At 47.0% G+C, this 21696-nt stretch overlaps 1 protein-coding gene across 6 annotated transcripts in view; it reads right to left on the bottom strand.

The window, feature by feature from the left end:
* Mindy4 (MINDY lysine 48 deubiquitinase 4) overlaps positions 1–21696 on the bottom strand; it is a 108505-nt gene that overhangs the window by 57179 nt on the left and 29630 nt on the right. For 2 of the 6 annotated variants that reach the window (XR_005503604.2, XM_039108680.2), the window contains exons 6-7: positions 14090–14241; positions 2597–2704 (exon numbers count right to left, since the gene is read on the bottom strand). Coding sequence is in view for 4 of the 6 variants with exons in the window: in XM_039108680.2 (XP_038964608.1) it covers positions 2597–2704; positions 14090–14241 (260 nt within the window). In the remaining 2 variants the exon portion in view is untranslated. Of the gene's footprint in view, positions 1–2596; positions 2705–10194; positions 14018–14089; positions 14242–16176; positions 18703–21696 lie in introns of those variants that run through there. The other 4 variants (XR_005503605.2, XM_039108681.2, XM_231787.10 and 1 more) reach the window with 4 other exon arrangements.

Raw genomic sequence — 21696 nt, 5'->3', positions numbered from 1 at the left:
GAGACCGAGCAAGAGAGAGAGAGAGAGAGAGAGAGAGAGAGAGAGAGAGAGAGAGAGCGCCACATTTCCCTTCAAGTGGGATCCAAAGAGACCAAGAGGCACAGTGCTGATGCTATGAGATAGGGTCACTCTGACTTTGAACACACTTTGTAACCCAGGCTGGCCTTGAACCTAAGGTAATCCTCTTGCCTAAACTTCCAAGAAGCTGGAATTACAGGTCTGCATCACGAGCCCTGGTATTATGAAGTGCTCTATTAAACATCCATAGCTAATATACAAAGATGGGATGGGATGGGACAGTATGGGACAGAGAGGCCCAGAACTGATGGAGGTACCATTTGGTTCTCCAAGAAATCCCAGCCCAGATAAAGAGAGGGAGCACTTCAAACACAATGGAGTAGGAAGCTGGGCAAAGGATCAGGGGCAGAGAGGGGTGAGGGAAGCAGCCTGTTAGGGTGGCATGTGAGTAGGCTGTGAAATACTCCAATGGCTGACTAGGGACAAAGGAGCCTCACCCACTCTGCCCTGCCTCTTTCAAGAGTTCATCAGCTCCTTTCTGGGGTTCCTACATTGAAACCCATCCTGTACTAAGTCTATAGCCCAATGCATAGACCCAATCTTCAGCAACTCTTGGTACCCGGTGATTTGGTCCAAATCTTAGAACAACACTCAGAATTCTCTCTGCCTGCCTGTTCCAACCCCATTCTGATGCCCACTTCCCTTGGGCCCTGCTCCTCTCAGTGAAGCCTCTCTCACTCTCATAATTGCCTCTCCTTGTGCAGTTCCTTCATATCTTCCTTGAGTGAGACCAGGCCCATCCTTCAAAGTCCAGCCTAAATGCCACTGTTACAGACCTTCTAGGGCCCATCACAGAACTCTCTCCTGTATCTCTTGAAGTTCACACATTTCTATGGGAGAACACCTGTCTCTTTTGTCCCATCCAATTCTGCCCTCCAAGAAAAGATGTCCTCCACTCAGGACGGTCTACCTTCAGCAAAGTCTCACTTATGCCTGCAGGGGACCTCAAAGGCTCCTAACCCAGATACAGAAAGGATACAGAAAGGACGGCTAGTCCTCTCCCAGAATGCGCTGCCTCTTCCGTACCCCACATCTCCTGCCCCTCAAACTCTATCTGCGCTTCTCTTCCCTAACTCTGTTCTCATCTTTCCTTTTCCTTGTCCAAACCATCATCCAGGCCAGCAGCAGAGAGGGCCCCTCCTTCCAGAAAGCATGTGCATGTACTTCAAATGCTCTGGGAACTGCCAAAAGCCTTCCTTCCTAGAGGGGCTTCTGAAGGCCAAGCACCATGTTGCTTTGTGTCCAAACACGAGTCACTTTCATCAGAAAAGCTTCAAGAGCTGCACAGGCAGAGGCTTTGGATGCCAGGGCTTCTTGGCTCCATACTTCACTCTGCACAGCCATGGACAGGAGCCTGCCCTTCCTGGGCAGGGCCACATCATCCCCACCAGCGGTTCCTGGTGATTTCTGAGGCTCTGGTACCTCTGAAGTGTGTTGTGCAGCATAAACAAGCCTGCCTCCACGATCAGAGCCTGCCCTGTACTTTCAGCTAGATCAAAGCTGCACGCCCAACACGGGCACTTCTGAGAGTATGGCTCTCCTCCTACAGCTTAAAAAGAAATGCTTTAAAGGGAGAAAGAAGTGAACTAAGTGAATAGCTTTAATGTGCCAAACAAAGGCAAACAGGTAAAGGGGCTGGCATCCAGGAGGAGAGCAGACTCAAGAGTGCTCAGGTCCACCCTCTCATGCCTAACTTGAGAGACTACCAGACTCTACCTACAAGGATTGCAGACAGAAAGAAATTGTTTCAAAGCTAGAGTGAAAATAAATGTTCTGTCTTGCTCTCAGAGTGCAGTGGTACAGGTACAGCCACTGTGTAAGAGGCACAGGTCTGAGTGAGGAAGCTGAGCCCCTCACCCTTCTTTATGCATTCTGTGTCTCAATCATGCTTATAAACCTTTGATGTGGACATGCCACCCCAGGCAGAGCTACCTCATATTTTGACCTGGGACTATTGTCCAAAAACATTCCAAATGGCCCCAAAGAGCTCCTGTGCCTGCAGCTGTGCAGTGAAGATCCAGTTCTGCAGAACCTAGTTTCTGTTGGCTGGTCTGGTTTGGTTTGGGCAAACAATCCATTCTTTGTTTATTCGGTTGGATGATTTGACTTGCTGTGGGAGACGTGGTCGAGCCATATGGTCCAGGCTGCCCTCTAACTTTGGATCCTCCTGCCGTACACCTCCTGGATGTTGGGGTGGCAAGCACGTGTGACTCCATCCACCTATATTACCAAACCCTCTTCTCTGTATGTTTGTTTGCTTGTTGTGTTTTTGTTTTATTTTTGAGGACAGGGTTTTTCTCTGTGTAGTAGCCCTGGCTATTCTAGAATTCACTCTATAGACCAGGATGGCCTCAAACTCACAGAGATCTGTGTGCCTGTGCCCCAGGATTAAAGGCATATGCCACAACCATCCAGCTTCCAATCCCTCTTTTAAGGACTATTTAGAAAAGAAAGGAAGGCGGTAGATGGAGATGCTAAGGAATAGAGGGCCTGAGGTTCGTGGAGAGGAGTCTCCCACCTGGAGAGAGCCACATATGCAGACGCAGCCCAGCCGGATGAGCCTCACCTACCCAGCTGCAGGGCGTCTGGCTTATCACCCGTCCTGTCAGACACCAACTGACTTTTCCTGAAAGAAAAAGAAAAATGTCAGTGTAGAAGAAGAGACTGCCAGAGGACTGCAATCCATACAGATGACCACAAGGACCACTGGCTGTGATACCCAGAGAGAGCCTTAAGCAGGCTGCGTGCCAGCAGAGCTCACAGACATGGCTGCGACACACTGTGGGGACAGCTAAGGTCAAGCCTTATCATCAGTGTCTGCCTCATCTCTCATGGATTCAAAGTCAGCTAGCCTTCTTCCTTCCTTTCTTCTCTCCCAGCTTTCATGTAAAGTACCATGTGTGGCCATTTAAACGAGACCTCTGGGATGTACCAATGTATGTGAAGGAAAGCGGCCCTGTGGTTCTGACTCGTTATTCATGTGTGTGCATTCAGAGCCTTCCAGAAAGACTCCGCCCATGTAGTAGCTGTGCTCAGATTTGTTTTCCTCCATCATGCATCAATCTGAACCAAAGGACACAGAACGCATTGAAAGTAACACTCTTACATCATCCTCCAAAACCTCACTCACTATGTTGAAAATGACAGTTCTTTTGAATATGGCATTGAAATATATTTTCCTCCACCGCCTTTGCACAGTAAGATATGACTGCAGTAACAATCATAGTCTCGCCTCGGGACCCTCCATTGAACTGGCTTCCTCCTGAAGATGTATGAAGGGTGTGTGTGAAGACTGTGTGGGACACACAGTTCTCAGACCCTGTGCCTGTGCTTCATGAGACTCTCATTTTCTCTGAGGCTCCAGAGTTCTGTCACACTCCCTCCCAGGCAGGCTGCTCCCCCTGTGCCCATTCCACTCAGCAAAGCCACTTTATTTTATTCAAACCCAAAGAATCTCAGAGCCCTGTGCCATCAGGATTTCACAGGGGTTTGTGAGGTATGGTGGTAGGATGCTCTGGGAAGCTGGGAAGAGGGGTCCGCAGATGCAGAGCTCCCCGCCTCAACCATGAGGCAAAAGTAAGTTGCACCATCAAAAGCCTCTTTCCTCAGACTCTCCCCAGTTCATGCACTATCATCAAGAGCCTCTTCCCTCAGACTTTCCCCAGTTCATCTGTTCCACAGCAAAGACTGAGGACTGGGCATTTTGATTGAAGAGATAGGGAACCCAGAAAGAGACAAAGAACATGAAGCCCAGGCACTTGCCCAAGATGGATTCTGTGAAGTATTTCAGAAAGGTACAGCAAGGACATCCCTGAAGCACTCCAAAGCCACTAGGGCCCTCTTAAACCTACTTGTCGTTGCTTCTTCCTCTCTTATTTACGGAATCTTAGCAGCCTCTTAATGCTGTCCTGACACCTGGAGTGGCCAGTCCTCAGTCCTCACATCTTCCCATGATATGTGTACAGACTGACAAGATACTGCACCCACTACACTTACTTAAAGGTCCCTGCTACCCCCTCATCACCATCACCTACGGCAACTCCATGTTTACCAAAAGAAGAAAAAAAAAAAGAAAAAGAAAAAGAAACCTACAGCATTAACAACAAAGCCCTCTCTGGCTCTTTGGATTATGTCAGGCACTAGACTATGTGCTTTGAAAACCTCAAAGGCTGTCTGTCTCTCAAAACTGTCTTTTGAAGTAGTTATTTCCCTCGGTGTCAAGAGAGGCACCACAGAAATTGAACTCAAACTGGACTCCAATGCTAACAGCCATCTCACCTAACTTCCTTGTAAAATATAAGCCCGGCCTCCAAACACTGCTCTGCAAGGCTCTACATGGCCTGCCACCTTCCCAGAGGCATCTGCAGCTGAGCCATCACACTCCGGCTGCGTTGCCCTGTGCTGAGAACGTCGGGATGAGCCACTGCGCCTTCTCACACATGCTGCCCTTTACCCTGAATACTCTGACAGATTCCCATTGCCCTAAAGCCCAGCTGCAGGGCCCTCCACCTAAAGCATGTTTCCACATCCCAGCATAAATCAGGCCTGTCTCCTAGGCAACAAGAGGGCAAGATGGTGTGGCAGGTAGCCCACAAAAATGTCCACATTCTAACTGCCAAAATTACCTTACAGCAAAAATCAGAATATGAAGGATCTGCAACAGGAGGGTGACCCTGGGTCTGGAGGTAGAAACTGCACGTGTCACAAGTCAAGGAGACCTAATCCAGGAGAGATACAGTGGTGAAAGCTGACGGTGGGCTGACACACTTTGCAGGTAGGAGAGTGCAGTGGGAGATCTAAGCATGCCAGCTCCTTGGCAGTAGTCCAGTGAAACTGATTTCAGATCTCAGCCTTCAGAATGTACTGTGAGACAATACATTCATGATGTTCAGCCACAGAGTGGAAGATTTACTGGGGCACCAAGGAGGGAAACTGGACCACAGCATTCTCTTGTCTCACTGAGTGCTGGATGTCCAGTCCTAGCCAGTGTTCCATGGAGGCTGTTAAATGATGCAATAACCCGCAGAAAAACTAGGTGATTTGCACAAGCCTACATGATCTAGAACTGCCAATCCAGGGACTCGAACCCAGGCCACTGGTTTCAAACACTCCACTCCGTTCACTCCTTTAATTTGCACATGCTGCTCTTGCCAGAAATTTCTATGGCATCCTAGAAATGGTATGACAGAGTCTCAAATGTTCCTGGTAGCTCCTGAGAGGGTGAGGACAGTATGTCCACTGGGCCAGAAGCAGCAGGGCCTCTCCCCAGTCATGGGACTTCCACCCAGAGAGCCATCCATCAGCCGAAGGAGAAGCAGAGAGCCTTTGTGCCCATGTCCCATAGATCTCCTCACCAAAGGAGACCTCGAGTGTGCCCACTCCCTCACACGTGGAGAATGTGCTATTGTTCCTTTCATGTGCCCCTCTGCGGCATGAGCACTGTGGAGTTTAAAAGGTCAGTTTAAAAGACTGTTCTTGCCTTTGAGTGAAAACTGTTAGAAACAACAAAGACAAAAAGATAAATCAAGGCTTTAAAATGCTTTCTCCAAGTGCCACTGTAGAGATAACCCAGAGACGTGCATCAAGGGCCAATGACAGACACGCATTTTGTCATACCAAGATGACCTGCACTCCACTTCTGTGCCTTATCACATCCCACAAGGGGAGCAAAGAGCCAGGGTCCTGTGTTCAGGAGTACAGGACCAGGGCTTAGGCCCTGAGTAACTGAATCCTTGTGCAGATAGAAAGAGCCACTGAGAGGGTGGCCAAAGGTGCCCTGTTGAAATCCCCAAACAAGCCAGGCTGCTGCCAAGACTGAAGATTCCTTACACAAACTGACAGCAGGCGCCCATTGCTGAAGACAACAGCCACACGACTCGCTGAACAGAGAGGTCAGGATGGAGCCTACACTGAACCTTCACCCCTAGGTCCTAGTGTCTTTGGTATGGGAAGGTACTCTGCAGGCTACCAAAAGAGAAACATAAACACTAACCCAGCCAAAAAACCTTCGACCCACAATCTGTCCTGTCTGCAAAATACACAAGGGCAATTGGTGGCACAAAGCAGGGGGAGCAGCCAACCAGTGTCTGATTTGGCTTAAGACCCACCCACTCCATGAGATGGAACCCATACCTGAAACACTGCTGGGGTAACCAAGATCTCTGGATAGCCCAGAGACCTAGGGGAAATCAAATACAGTACTATTGCTCTAAAAAACAAACACACAAACAAAACATTAACAATAAGTGACTCCTAATGCCATTCTTCTGCTGCTGTTCTCACAGCCTTATCAGTGCCTTATTCAGCCATCATCAGAGACAGTTACTCCGTCAGCGGATGGGAACAAGTACACAGCCAGACATTGTGCAGAGTCCTCGAAACACAGCTCTAAATGGGATGTCTCCACCAAGCCCCTCTCCTCAGAGCTCAGGGAGCCCAGTGGAAGAGGAGGAAGAGGATTGTAGGAGCCAGAGGGGAGGGAGGACACCAGGAGAACTTGGCCCTTTAAGGATGAAAGCTCCTATGAGCTCGCAGGGACCGAGACAGCGCAGGGCTGACACAGGTCCTCTGTGTACTGCAGACTCAGCCTTCAGTGAGTTTTGATGGGACTCCTGAGCATGGGACTGAGTCTGATCCGTATGCCCACTCTTGCGGCTCTCTTCCTTCTGTTGGTTTGTCTTCTCCAACTTCAATATTATAGTTTTGCCATATCTTACTACAGTTTATTTATTATGTTTCTGTTGTTAATCTCTTAGGACCCTGCTCTTTTCTAATGAGAGACAGAAAAGAAATGGATCTGGATGGGAGGGAAGGTGGGGAGGAACAGGGAGGGGCAGAGGGAAGGGAAACTGTAGTCAGGATGAACTGTATGAGAAAAGAGTCTATTTTTAATAAAAAAGATGGAAAAAAGAAAGAGATATCTCAGTCTCCTGTGCCCACCAATGAGTTAGTTACAGGTTCCAAAAAAGGCTACAGATAATATTATTGGTTTAATGTCAACTTCCCTGAGGGTCCTGTGATGGGAAGAAAACGTTCTTGTGCTTAAAAAAATTGAGCTGAATTTCATGATATCGACTTTTATTCTCAGTAAAACTGAGGATCAGTAAAGCAGCATGTAAACACAAATATGTACATTATAAGAAAAAAGACACACAGAGCTTAGCAACTTCTGGATTTAGGTGACTGATGGGGACACAGGTGGTCATTTACTATACTTTTGGTTTTACTGCAAGTTTGAACTTTTTTATGTTATGGGGAAAAAAACCTTAGTAAGCTTGACCAGCACATGGGAGCCAATGAGGAGACTATCAGGAGCTATTAGTGGACAGTGCCAGAGAGAGAAGATGAGAGGTCGCTGGGAAGAAAAGCACTGGAGTTCAATGTCCCCTGAAAAGGAGTCACCAAAGGGAAGAGAGAATAGAATGCAAGAAAATACTAAAAAAGGAGATTGCTAAAACATTGTAAACATAAACACGCATCTGGATGCATTGTGCTGAGAAGGTCAGAATGCCAGAGAACAAGAAAGATATTCGAGAAAAGCTACATTGCTTAGAGACAACTTGAACAAAAGACTTCTTCTCAATGGTAGCAATAAAGATAGGCAGACACCTTTCAGAGTGATTAGAAAAAACAACCACTGAATGGGAAAATCTGGCTAAAATTATCATTAAAGAAAAGCCAAAGACAGCCCCAGGCAAAAGCCCCAAGTTCATCCTCACAGACCTTCACTGAGCAATTACTGAAGGGCCTGTTTCAGGAAGAAGACAGAGCTATGGTAAGAGACTGGAAAGCATTTAAGGAAAACTAAATGATAACGGCGATAAAAAGCACTAAAAGTAGTAACGACCAGACCTACTGGGAACTGTAAAAACAAAGGAGACACAGCGGCAAACAGAGACGGGGACAGGGAAAGTGGTCACCGAGCTAAAACTTCTCCCGCCTGAGGGGTAGATCAGTCTTGAGCTGCCAGACCAATCATGGTAAAGATGTACAAGTAGCTATGGAGAGTGAACTGCTATGTAATCTTCAAACCAAAGGGGAAGCACTGGGGAACTCCAACAAACATGCCACCAGAAAGCAGCCAGGCAGTTCCTTGATACGTTTAGGTTAAGCATCTGACTCTACAGCGGTAATCCTAGGCCAAAGAACTGAAGACAGGGGCTGGACAAACCACGCACAAGAATGTCCACAGCATTACTTACGGTAGCGCAAGGACAGATACTCGGAAAAGCAACAGAATACTAATCAACCACATAAAGGAATAGATACTGAATGTGCTACAGTGCCACTGAACCTAAAAGGGATCAGACAGGCATCCGCACAAACCTATTTGCGTGAAATATCACTTTGTCAGATGTCTTGAGCTAAGAGGCTGGGGGGACTGAGAAGTACAGCCTATGGAATGAAAAAAGGATCTTAGTTGAGGGAGGAAAGTGTTTTAGAACTACATAGATGGTGGCTACATGGCTGTGTTAAAGGTTTATAATGACAAAAGAAAAAGAAGAAAAAATAAAGAAAATGTAGTGTAACAAAAGTACAATGTAACAAGACAGAGAAAAGCTATTATGTCAGTGACCAGGGAAGGCAAGCTGATTAAACCTGCAGTGAAAAGAAGGACACAGGCTGGAGAGATGGCTCCGAATGGGAGCACCAGAATAAGAGCACTGGCTGCTCTTGAAGAGGGTTCAAGTCCCAGCACCCACATGGTGGCCCACAACCATCCATAACTCCAGTTCCAGGGGATCCAACGCCCTCTGCTGGCCTCTGCGATCACTGAATGCATGTGGTACACATACATAATACATGTGAGCAAAACACCCCATACACAGAAAAGGGAAATAAATTAATCCTTAAAAAGACACAGTCTGATTGCACCATCACCTGTGAGTTCTTTCAAGAGAAATTCAAAAGCTTAACAGCAGAACGGGGGAAACACGCCTCTTACATACTGTTCTAAAGCTCATGGGACAAAATGTTATTCTGGACGTTGGAATTAAACAGTATTAGTGATAAACCTACTTATTACAGAATGAAAAAGGGAAAATGTACCCACCATGAATCTCTGTACTCCTAACAGACCTCTCAAAAATATAGGAGCAAAACTCTGACAGAACAAAGGGCAAAGGCATAGTAGGGAGATTTAGAACAACTCTCAGCAAATAATACCTCAAACGGGGAAAAAGACAACTAAGAAATATTTGAAGGTCAAAATAATGTGTGATTTAACACAGCCAGCTATTAAACAATACATAATCCTGACATGTCCATATAGCTTTAATTACAAAAGCCGAACACAAGGAAGCTGGAATTTTCAAAATATTCCAAGCTATATTTCTGACTGCAAAGAATTTTTTTTTAGAAATCCAATAATAAAGACAGCCCCTCTACAGGCCTCCAAAAAAAGACATTAGTAATGCTAAAGAAATGAAAGTAGCCGTTAAAAACATTTCAAACTGGTTACACAGAAAACTCAACTCTAGGAAGCCGTTGCATGGTTAACAGCGGGGAGTGAGTGTCATAAGGAACCTGTTATTGTGGAAAGTTTACAGCAAAGAGCCAAGCCCTGAAGCAGCAGGGTTCAGTACAAGAGAAACGCAGGGGGAGTAAAAGTACTGGACTTGCAGTGAGTGGCACAGCAACCCCTAAAGCTGGTTCCCTGAGGAGACTAACAGAGGCACTCCTTTGGGGCTCCTCGTTCTGCTAGCCTGGTTCACCATAATGGACAAGGAGGAAGGATGGTGTAACCAACAATACTAAGAGGGCCAGGGAAGGGTTAAAACATTTTAAACAGAATGTCTTCCGTAAGAAGCAGATAACCAAGGTCAAAACAAAGCATTTGAAAACTAACAAGCCAAATTGGACAATTATTCTAGAAAGATCTCAAAACTAGGCCAGTCACATGGCACGTAGGTAAAGCCTGGTGATCAGAGCCTACTTAAAAGACGGAAGGAGAGAACCCATCGCACACAGCTGCCGCTGGAGCTTTGCATGCACACCACAGCACATGCACAAGCGCGCACACTTACTTACACACACAAAACAGTATTTAATTTTAAAAGAAAAAAATCACAAAATTGACTCAAGAATGAACAAAAACATCTGAAACTATAATCATACCAGGCAGCGTGGCTCGTGCCGTGGCCTGCATGCACACTCAGGAACTGGGAACAGAGAGGCACTCACTCCAGAACTCAAGAGCAGCCTGAGCAACATAGGTGCCCCGGTTCTTGCCGATTTGTGCTGCCGGATGGACAGAACGCTCCCAGGTTTCCTCCCTGAATGTAGCCTTTCTGATCCCAGACCCACTTGGGTACGGGTTTCAGGAGAGTACCCCCTGAAACTCTGCGGGAGAGACCAGTTAATCACTTCTTTGTGCAACAGTCTTCTTACTGATAAAAACCTCCCCTCAAAGAAGGCTGCACAAACTGAGTGAGTGGCTGTATCAAGTAAAGAGCACAGCCCACGCACGCGTGCACGCGCGCACGCACACAAGCAGCAGCTGCCATGCCCTAGCCAAGAAGATAACAAAGGAAGACGCAAGAACATCCTCCAGGGGTTGGGGATTTAGCTCAGTGGTAGAGTGCTTGCCTATCGAGCGCAAGGCCCTGGGTTCGGTCCCCAGCTCCGAAAAAAAAGAAAAAAAAAAAAAAAAAAAGAACATCCTCCAGAAAACACACTGGCCTACGTAGGTGCGAATTGTGAAATGAAGCACGGGACAACTGCACTGGCCGTGAGCTTTAAGGAAAGGATGACCTCATAAGGATGCAAGACGTTAACGGTAGAAAATGTAATGATGTAATTCACACTGACATGTGAGAGATTTAAAATACAAATAACCGACACTGAAAAGGCACTTGATAAAAACAAATACCCACAGACACTCCTAAAGAAGGGAGCTCTGGACAAGCTCAAGGGATGACGAGATGACTTTCTGGATGCTGTGTAACGCTGCCTTGGGAGCATGTCCACATCCACAGGACATACACTAGAGGTATGCAGCAAGGGCAGGGACCCTGTCGGCGAGAACCACACAGGAATCTGGCAGAGCAGTCACAGACTGCACACACCAAACAAGACTGGCTCTACTGGCTGCACACTAATCGAGTCTTGCACCACCCCCATTTTACCTGAGGTGTCTCTGAGGTGCTCTAAGGATGCTAGCATATGGTGCTCCTGGGCTACAGCCCTGCAGACACATCCTACCTGCCCCAGGCCCCTCAGAGGTTCCCTCTGAGCAGCTGCGTGCTGCCCTTTTCCTGCATCCCCAGCAGAACCATGCTCTTAAAGACTGCTCTGTGGAGAAGCAGCTGCCTTTGTGCGTCCCATCCTCAGACCTGCTGATTCAAAAGGCTTTTAAAAACCTCTGGGTTCTCCATGGCAAAGATTCTTTTGCTTTTTCTTTTCACCTTGCTGTTCCCCATGTCTCTGGCTTCCTATGTAGTCACGGATGAAGTCCCTATGGGAAAATGGGGGTGCGGTGCTGAAGTTGGATGCAAACCAACTGGGAAGCCACCTGCTGGGGTTACTAACGAGCTCAGGAGAGGAAGGGAGTTCCTGAGCACCTCATCACTGGTGGCCAGGGTGACGGATGGGAGGCGTCCAAGCCTCTGGAGGGGCTTCCTCTGCCTCCTTCCACCACCAAGATGATCAGCAGATGTTTTTAAATTTAAGCCACAGAGAACATGAGGTCTCGGGAAGGACTTCAGGTTATCAAGAAGTCACTGTGTGCTTTAACCATCACAATGTGTAGCTTGGGGACTTCAAAGTCTCCGCTTCACACGCAACTTGCCAGTTCCCCAAATGTCAGCCTTCAGAAGAGCAGAAGGAAAAGCCTTCTCTCCTCCTCCTCCTCTTCTTCCTCTTCCTCCTCTTCCTCCTCTTCCTCCTCCTCTTCCTCTTCTTCCTCCTCCTCCTCCTTCTTTCCACTTTTACTCCTACTCCTCCTTCTCTTCCTCCTTCTCTTTTTCTCTCACCATCTTTTTCCTTTCCTCTTGAGGATGTGGAAAACCTGACTATAATTGGCTGGTCTGGTATTTCCTGTAAGAACGCTCTCTGCTTGGAACACTGTGAAAACAATCTGCCTTAACAATTCAACCCAAATAAATGATCTTCCTGCAAGTGGTGAAAATCCCTAATTGGGAATTGGGCCGCATACCCAGGTCTCTCTCATCCGGGTCCATGATGACGAAGGTTGGACAAAGATAGGCATCACCCGGTGATGACAGATTGGGGGTGGGGCTCTCATGGCCCTGCATCCTCCTGGAAAATGCATCGGCCCAGTATCTGGCTGGACGGAATGCACGTTGTACCCCGGCCTCCTGAACCATTGTTCTTGGGGTGATAATTGCTCAGCCTAACTCTCTTTCCGTATGTGTCCCTCCTGAGATGCTTTGGCACACGCCCTTGACAAGAAGTATGCAGAGCCCGGCAAAATCCAAGATCACGTCCAACAATTCTCCTTCCTGTATATCTATTCCATGAGTCAAGATGGATTCTGGAACATTCCAAGAACAAAGAAATTTACCCTAGTCTCACGTTCAGAGGGTTCTTTCAAGGGCACACAGTTTGCAAAACAAAACTGTACTAGCTTTGACCTTCCCTCATATTGTACTCCCTATTTTTCCATTTTGGCTCATGGTTTCTGCATAGTTAGTATTGAATGACTCTCCCTCTGGGAGCCCTGAAGCTCTCGGAGTTTACCATTTGACTAGAAAGTTAGAAAGCCATTCCAAACCTAGTCAAGCCTGGATACCTTAGAGCAGTGGTTCTCAAGCTTCCTAATGCTGTGTGACCCTTTAATAAGCTCCTCATCTTACCGTGACTCCCAACCACAAAATCATTTTTGTTGCCACTTTATAATTGTAATTTTGCTGTTATGAATCATAATGTAAATATCTGATATGTTAAACTCCCCCCAATGGGTTGTAATCCACAGGTTGAGAACCACTGCCTTAAGAAATGGATTGGGGGGGTTGGGGATTTAGCTCAGTGGTAGAGCGCTTGCCTAGCAAGCGCAAGGCCCTGGGTTCGGTCCCCAGCTCCGAAAAAAAAATTTATAAAAAAAGAAATGGGGGCTGGGGATTTAGCTCAGTGGTAGAGCGCTTACCTAGGAAGCGCAAGGCCCTGGGTTCGGTCCCCAGCTCCGAAAAAAAAGAACCAAAAAAAAAAAAAAAAAGAAAGAAATGGATTGGGTTAGGAGAGAATGCCGTTTTTTTCCCAAGATCCTGGGATGAGGCAAGGCCAGGCTCATAATCTTGGGCTGTAGACATTCTGGTCCATTCATTTTCAAGCATTCCATGCTAGAAGAAGAGGCCTTGGTTGCATTTTATTAATACTTAAAACACATAGGGCAGGTTGCCCTTCCTTCTGGGGACCATAACTCAGCAAAGCTTTGTGGTCCTTGTTCTGCTGACTCTTGTCCAGAACTGGAGTTTCTGAGTGTGTCTGAGTTCCGCTTCACTGGGTAACTGATGCTAGAAGGCAGAAGTGCAGTGCATAAGAAAAGGAGGCTGGTGTGACGGTGCATGACCTCAATCCCAGTACATGGGAGACAGAGACAGGCAGATCTCTGTGAGGTCAAAGCCAGCCTAGTCTACATAGCAAGTTTCAGGACAGCCAGAGGTACATAGAAAGAGTCTGTTTCCAAAAAAAAAAAAAAAAGTTTAAAAATGTGTAGAGGTAATGTCACTCCAAGAGAATAAGCATCTTCTTGGGAAAAAAGTCGTCTCTATGGGTTGCATCCCTGGACTATGGCCAAATTCATCAAGGCATCCAAACTTTTGACTCAGACGGACAGTAAACAAAACACGCTGATGCCAGTCCATGAACTACCTGCATCATGGTCTTGCCACTGCCCCTCTGCCCACTACTTGGGCTACCAGGTTCAGCCAAGCTTCACATGAACCTGGATGGAGAAGAACACTGAAGAAATGATGGGAAGTCTGGCCCATGCAGTCAGGGATAATCCAGAAGTGAGCAGGGCACTGCCAGGCAATGCAACCATTGATGTTACCTCTAGTGAGGACTCCACTCCTCCTTCTCCACCTCCCCAGGGGCATGAAGACTTGATGGAAATGGCACTTCTTAGCACAAAGCTTCCCAGACTTGCCTTCCAAGGATGGTATGAGAGTCTGGGACAGCAAGGATGTCTCCATAACCTTGAACCTGCCACAGGGAGACTAAAGTCATCCTCCGTGTTCTAAAAGGTTCTCACAAGCCACCAGGAAGGCATTGCATAAGTGGCCTGGGTTTCCACAGTGGCTGGAAAGCTATGTGGAGATGTTTGTTTAGCTGTGAGTAGAAGCCACACTGGGGCAGTCGTCCTACCCTTACTGTCACAGTCGTCCTACCCTTACTGTTGGCACAATGAAGGCCAACAAATACATCCAAGGAAGGGTTCCATGCCAAGGAGAAAGGTCAACTTTCCTTGGCCCCATCAAACATTCAGTCTACTTAGTTCTGTTTGGTTGAGTAAACCAAAGGACAGTGTAAAACAACTTCCAGGATGATGTATTTTCATTTTGAACACACCAACCATTCCCTGCTGATCAAATCATTAAAGATCTGGGAAGGGCAGGTATGAAACAGCACTGTCTGGGCCACAGAGATGGACCAACCATTCAGAAAGAGACAAATGAGAAAGCAACGTCATTCTTGTTAAATGACACTTGTGTCTCCAAGTGGCTTTCCGATGATTTGCCCTGGCCCGGATCTCCCTCCCTGACAGTCTAGGTGTTCTAAACACCAGCTTTGCCTTTGTGACAGCCACTGTCTGTTTTCCCAGGCACCTGCGAGCAACTCTCAAAACTAATTCTCACAAAGTCCTTATTTTCACAAATGGGGACACTGAGGCTCAGGCTTCAGCTGTCCCCTACAAACCAATCTCCCACACATAGGTCCATGGTGACACAGACGAAGGAGAAACCATACAGTAAAATGTTTCACAAAGCCCTGTCACTTGAGATGTGGGCCCTTTACTTCAAGATGACCACTTATCTCAACAGTATGGAAGGTATTAATTTCATCCAAAAATTATAATAACTCAACTAAAGTCTCTTTTACCATTAAGTTCATGCAGCTCCAGGAGTCCTCCTTTACAAAGGGTCCTCAAATGTATCCAGGTCATTTGTTAATTTTAGAGAATGGGAAAAATGAAATTTTTTTTTATTCCTTCTCTTTAAAAAGTCCAACCAGCTAGGCGTAATGATGCAAATTTGTAATCTCAGCCACTCAGTAGGCTCAGGCAGGGGAGCACAAGTTCAGGTATGCCAAGACTACAGAGTGAGTTTAACTAAACAGTAAAAAGTAGAATTTAAAAAAGGGACTAAGGGATTTTCTCAGTCGGTAAAGCACTTGCTGTACAACCATGAGGAGCTGAGTTCAATCCCCAGCAGCCATGTACCAAGCTGGGCATAGAGCCCGTGCCTGTAATCCCAGCACTAGAGAAGCAGCCAGGCACATTCTGGGGGATCGCTGCCAGTCAGTCTAGGCAAATTGGCAAGTTCTAGACCAATGTGAGACCCTGTCTCAAGAAATAAGGTGGGGAGCAAAAGAGGAAGACATCCAATGTTGACCTTAGGCTTTTGTACACACAACCACACCCACGAAATGTTCAAAGTTGAAACAACGTGAAAGGGAAGCTCAGTGGTCAAGAACCTACCCAGCATGAATGAAGCTCAGTGGTAGAGACTTGCCCAGCATGTATAAAGCTGGTTTAACAATGAAGGAAGAAAAAAACAAAAACAAAAACAAAAAACAACAACAAGGAAGAATTCTAGAGACCACCGGAACAGGGCACGTCTCTGGCCCAGGAATTCTGAATCTGTCTCTGAAAGTGACCTGGGTCCAGGATTTGTTTGTGGTAATAAGGATTGAAACCAGAGCCTTAGGCATGCTAAGCAAGAGCTTCGCCACTGGGTTACTTCTCCAAACCCCTTCCCACCCCACCTCTTACCCCTTTCTTGAGGTAGGGTCTAGTACATTGCTTTGACTGATCATTCTTTAGTCAAGTAAACCTTGAATGTGTCCCTCAAGTAGCTGGAATTGTAGAATTTCCCCACAAGGCCTGGCTCTGATATCTTTTCCTAATTTTTCTATTCCTTAAATCCCTAGGGTCCATGACCACTCATAGCTGGTGGATGACCAGAGGTCTCCTTAGGCACACAGGCCCAGGGGAGCCTCTATCTTGCCCCAGTTTGGGCAGAGAAACCAAAACTGGCCCCTTCAGTTACTCCCTTTTCCACCAACACTGCCCATCATGGAAAAAGAACCTCCAGGAAATTTTGACCTATTCTTAAAGCACAGAGGACAAACTGTTTTCTGAATATTTCTTAGAAGAAGGAAGGGAAGAGGTCCCAAGCTCATTAACCTTGTAAGACTGAGCACCATACTACCTAATACACATAAACCAGAGAATTTTCATGAGTAAGCCAGCCCCGACTTAGAACCAGCTCACTCTGGGCTAAAATTAGATGTGTCACTGAGCCAGCTAGGCTGCCTCCTGTGCCTCTCCTGGCAGCCATTTTCACTAGAAATGAGGTGTGACTACTCCTGAGTCCAAACTGGGGATCCCCTCCCTCTCTGATCCCTGGTCTCTAAAGCAGGTCCCCAGCTATTAAACACAGGCAGTTCACATGTGGGGAGCCTGGCAGATGGAGTGCTTACTGAGAAATTAAGATGTGGCAGAGGAATCAGCTATTCAAGGTTGGTCTGGTAAGTGGTACTTACCACTGAACTGATACTTTCTCTGAGTCCCAAAGCTGGAGAGCACACAACTGCCTCAAGAAGTCAGTACATGGGGATTTCAGACTTTCACATTTCCCGTCTGGATCCCTTGGTGGTAACAGATTTCATGGGAGTTTGTGAGGAAGTGTGGGTGGGTGGACGGGGGAGATGACGTAAGAAACACAATCTCTTTTCACCTCAACAGTAAAACTTCTGCCAAGGCCTGGTGTGCTGGTGCAAACTTTTAATCCCAGCAGGTGGAAGGCAGAGGCAAGAGGATCTCTGAGTTCTACACAGTGAGTTCCAGGACAGCCAGAGCTACATAATGAGACCCTGTCTCAGAAAAAGAATTAAGCAAAAATAAAAACTTCTGTCATAGCAGAATGACACTCTTGAAAGACTCTGCATTTACTGGGTTGTAAGGATCTGAATCTAATGAAACAGACACCTATCTCTCAAACCCCCAAGTTCTCACTTCTCAGCCTTCACCCTCTGCCATCCGAAGCAGCCCACTGTGCAGAGACATAGACTAGACTACAGTCCCTGAATCATAAAGGCAAGAAATAGCCCCAATAACACAGTCAGCAGGAAGCGCTTTAACCAGTGGTATCTGGAGCTCTTTCCAGAATAAATATAATCCTTTTGAAGCAACTAGTACCACGCCACGCTGTCTGCTGTAGGAAATGTCACGTTGAACCTCATGAGGTAGGGCTAATCAAAGGGTCAGGGTTTGAAGAAAACATCCAGGGGGTCAGAAGAGGGTTCTGAGCCTTGCAAGGTCAATGGAGGTGACGTGCGTAGCGGGGGAAGGACAGAAGCCAGCTTTCCAGTGCTCAAAAGAGCAACCCAGAGGCAGGTGCTACCCACGCAGCTGCTACAAGCTACCAGTTCTGTGACAGCCACGGTTCCTAGCAGTCACCACCATATAGCAAAGGAGCTGCCCCACTCCTGATCCTCAGTCGTGTCAGCATGCACCCTCAATCTCTTGGCTAGCCCAATTTGAGCCATCACCATCCCTGATTCCAACATTTCACAGCACTATGACCTCGCCCATTTTCAGGGTCTTTCCTCAGTGGTAGAAGATACATGCTATCCACCACTCACTTTCCTTACCTGTTCCTCATGCTTCGAATCCTCCTCCACAGAAAAAACATAAGTCAAGTCACATATCTGTGTGTCCTTCACTTAGGGTGACAGGTCACATTCGATCTTTTCTATCAACACACACATGCAGACACACAAACACTCATTCCTTTTCAGGGGTAGGAGGTTGTTTTGTTGAAGCATTTGAAAGCAAGCTGTGAGGTCACGCCACACCACGGCTAAGTACTTCAGCCTGCCTCTCCTAAAACAGCATCACTCCCCTGAGAACTCTATGTGGCTTCATTTATATGATGACACTTTAAAGCCAGGATCCTTGTCTAAGTACTCCCAGACTCCCACATTTAGGACCCATTCCCTTTGGAGTCATTTTCTTCCAAAAGAGGAAGAAGAGAGCAGTTGTAATGACTCTGCTGAATATTAAATGAGCTAGCTATGCTTTTGTTTTTAACTAAAATGGGTTATGTTCAACTTTTCTCCATTCCCTCCTAGAGCTTTTAAGGGTGGCTAATTGCTCACATCTAGGATAGAAAGTGACTTGAGACCTATTGGGAAGCTTTGTTGGGGCGCAGGGGTGGCTGGGGCTGTAGAGGCCTATGGTGTGGGTAGATTTCCTTGGCAGCTTAGGGCTGGTTCCTGGACACCTGTCACGTGCCCTTTGCACAGCAGCTCTTTCGATGCTCTATGCAGGTGGGTGTGGAATACTGAACCTTGACTCTAGATCTCTTGTAGGGGCTGAATGCTTGGCCTGGTTCCCACCACTGATGCTCTTGGGGCCCTCGGTTGTGTGCTTTCTTTTCACTGAAAGGAAATTTTAAGTGGAGAGAGAGAGAGAGAGAGAGAGAGAGAGAGAGAGAGAGAGAATTTAAACAAAGTGATGCTGGGGCCACAGGGAGCCATATTGTAAGAATGCTCCTCCCGGGGTTGGGGATTTAGCTCAGTGGTAGAGCGCTTGTCTAGCAAGCCCAAGGCCCTGAAAGGAAAAAATAAAAAAGAACGCTCCTCCAATCAGCCTTCACACTTGCCTACAGAAGCACCAGAGAGGAGATGGAGGGCCACAATCACGTAGGCCCAGGTGGGGCAACTCAATGTGTCAGCCCTAAGAACTGCAGGAAAGAAGGAAACAGTAACACCCATCCCAACCTTCAGTCTTTTCAGGTGAAGGGGCTCCTTTCCCTTTGACCTTCATGGCAGAGGGAGGCAACGCTTCCCCATGAAACAAGTCCCTTGTCATGGGTGCTGTCCCTCCAGCCAAACTTCCACCATCTTGGGAAGTTCATCTCTGCCCTCTTGCAAAAGAACTTTGTTGCCATCAACAAAGATGAAAAAGGAGCTGGAGAACTGAAAACTGCTTTGACATCAGACACGGAGATACTGAGTTTGGAGTTTGCCCAGCTGGTTTCCTGTTTTGATTCGGGGATTACAGGTAAGTGATTGGATGGGTCTCAGAAGAGACTTTGAACTCCGGACTTTTAACATTGCTGAGACTGCTACAGACGACAGGGACTTTGGAAGTTGGACTAAATGAACGTTTTTAATTATGCTATACCCAGGTATGGCCCCCATAGACTCGTGTATTTGAACAAGCCTTTGGGGGCCAGGGAGTGAAATGGCAGGATTTGAATGCTTAGCCCAGGAGTGGCACTATTTGGGGGTGGGGGGGTAGCCTTGTAGGAATAGGTGCATCACTGTGGGCATGGGCTTGAGATCCTCATTCTAGCTGCCTGGAAGTCAGTCTTCCACTAGCAGCCTTCAGATGTAGAACTCTCAGCTCCTCCTGCACCATGCCTGCCTGGATGCTGCCATGTTCCTGCCTTGATGATAGTGGACTGAACCTCTGAACCTGTAAGCCAGCGCCAATTAAATGTTGTCCTTATAAGAGTTACCTTGGTTGAAAAGAAAAAAAAACAAACAAACAATCAAAAAGGGTTGGGGATTTAGCTCAGTGGTAGAGCGCTTGCCTAGCAAGTGCAAGGCCCTGGGTTCAGTCCTCAGCTCCGAAAAAAAGAAAAGAAAAGAAAAAAAAAAAACAAAAAACAAAGAGTTACCTTGGTTATGATGTCTGTTCACAGCAGTAAAACGCTAACTAGGACATTCCCCAAAGTAAAGTTTGGTAGAATTATGTCTCAAACTCTCATGGGGACCTTAGGAGGAGGGGAAGACATTGCTTATATCATCCCTTGGGAAGGAATTTGGCAATACCATTCACCCACAAATGCATCCCAGGTTTGTTGACTTTTACACTCTGTCATGGAGGGGTGTGTGGAGAGGGTACTCAGTTGCTGCCTACCACCTTCTGTATGCAGCTTTTGTATGTGGCCTGGAGGAGGGGCTAGAGGATACATAGGTTTCAAAGCCCAGAGCTTGGGTGCCCATCTTTGCATCTACAGAGAATCTTCCATCCCTGCTCCATTGAAATCAAGTAGCTCACAAGCTCTGCTGAGCAGAATCAGCCCTTTCACTGGGGACTTAAAAGGCACTTTGGGAACTTGCAATGCCTGGGGCCGTCATGACAGACATCAGTTTCCATCGTGGAACATGGCAGAAAATGAATTGGCTGTTGTTGGTACTGTCCCCCAACCCCCACTCCCAGCAGACCCAACCCTAGCACACACCCAGACTCCCCCAGGCTCTGAGAATGATGTATTTCTGCTCTCTGCAGCTGCAACACAGGCCTTGGTTTGCAAATATGCTCCCATCTTTCCTAATTTGAAAGCCAGCTCCCTACTCTTTAATTTGCCAAAACCTCCCACTGCCACCCCATACCATAGGCTTCTCTTCTAGATGAAGGCCCTTTGAGCAGGGATCCTGGATCACTGGGTGTCCTTACCCTCCTGTTCCTCAATGCCATGCAATCCACCTTCTACCCCCAGCCATCTTCTACCCAGAATGCTCTCTGAAGCCACTGATAAGTCCCTCCACTCCATCCTGCCACCAGATTCAGCAACATCCCACCTTCCCCAAACGACCAGCCTCTGCCTCCTAGAGACCATCTCTGCCCCAGCAGGGCTGGATCAGACGCCCCAGCCTTCCTTCTGTGCTCCTTTCTCTTGCTCCATGCCAGCCAAGCAGGCGGGTCTCCTGCTGCAAGATTCTGGCCTTGGCATCTTTATCAGTCACTCTTGGAAATGTGAACCCTCCAAGAACTTCACCAGCCAGAGCCATGCTGGTACCGCCTAATGACCCTCTCTCCCCAAGCTGGGCACAAGATCTGTGTTCTGCCTTCCCTGAAATATGGAAGCAAAGGTGCCCTGTCCAGAAACACCCATCTTCTTCTTCTTAATCCAAACCACAGTATATACTTGCAGCCTCCCTCCTCCAGCTCTCAACCTTTCTTGTTGTCCACATCCTGAGGTTTCTTCTTCCTGGAAACCCAGCTCCCAGCCCCTCTGTCACTTTGTTCAGTACTGCCCTAGACTAAGCTTCCTAAAGCATGCCTCTACCTGGTAAGAGGTTCAAGTTTCCACACACAAAGGATGAAGAGGTGAAAATGTTAGTTACCCCAATTTGTTCAGTACATGTATGCATCAAAATATCACACTGTACCCCAAAATATATACAATTATTATGCACTAATCAAAAGATGTTAAATGTTTAAGGAGACAAAAATACTAATTTGATTTAATCATTTTCACAATTTATACATGTGTCAGAACACCACATTGTACTCCACATTCCTATATAATTAACCATCATTGATTTAAGAAATCGCTAGGCCACCCAAACTACTTGAAATTCATTTCTTTTTATTGCCTAGAAAAGAAAGCCCGGCTTTCAAGTCATCTGTCCAGCCCA

The sequence above is a fragment of the Rattus norvegicus genome, chromosome 4 (assembly GCF_036323735.1).
Source record: "Rattus norvegicus strain BN/NHsdMcwi chromosome 4, GRCr8, whole genome shotgun sequence".
Lineage (NCBI taxonomy): Eukaryota > Metazoa > Chordata > Mammalia > Rodentia > Muridae > Rattus > Rattus norvegicus.
This window is presented reverse-complemented; position numbering and strand designations above follow the sequence as displayed.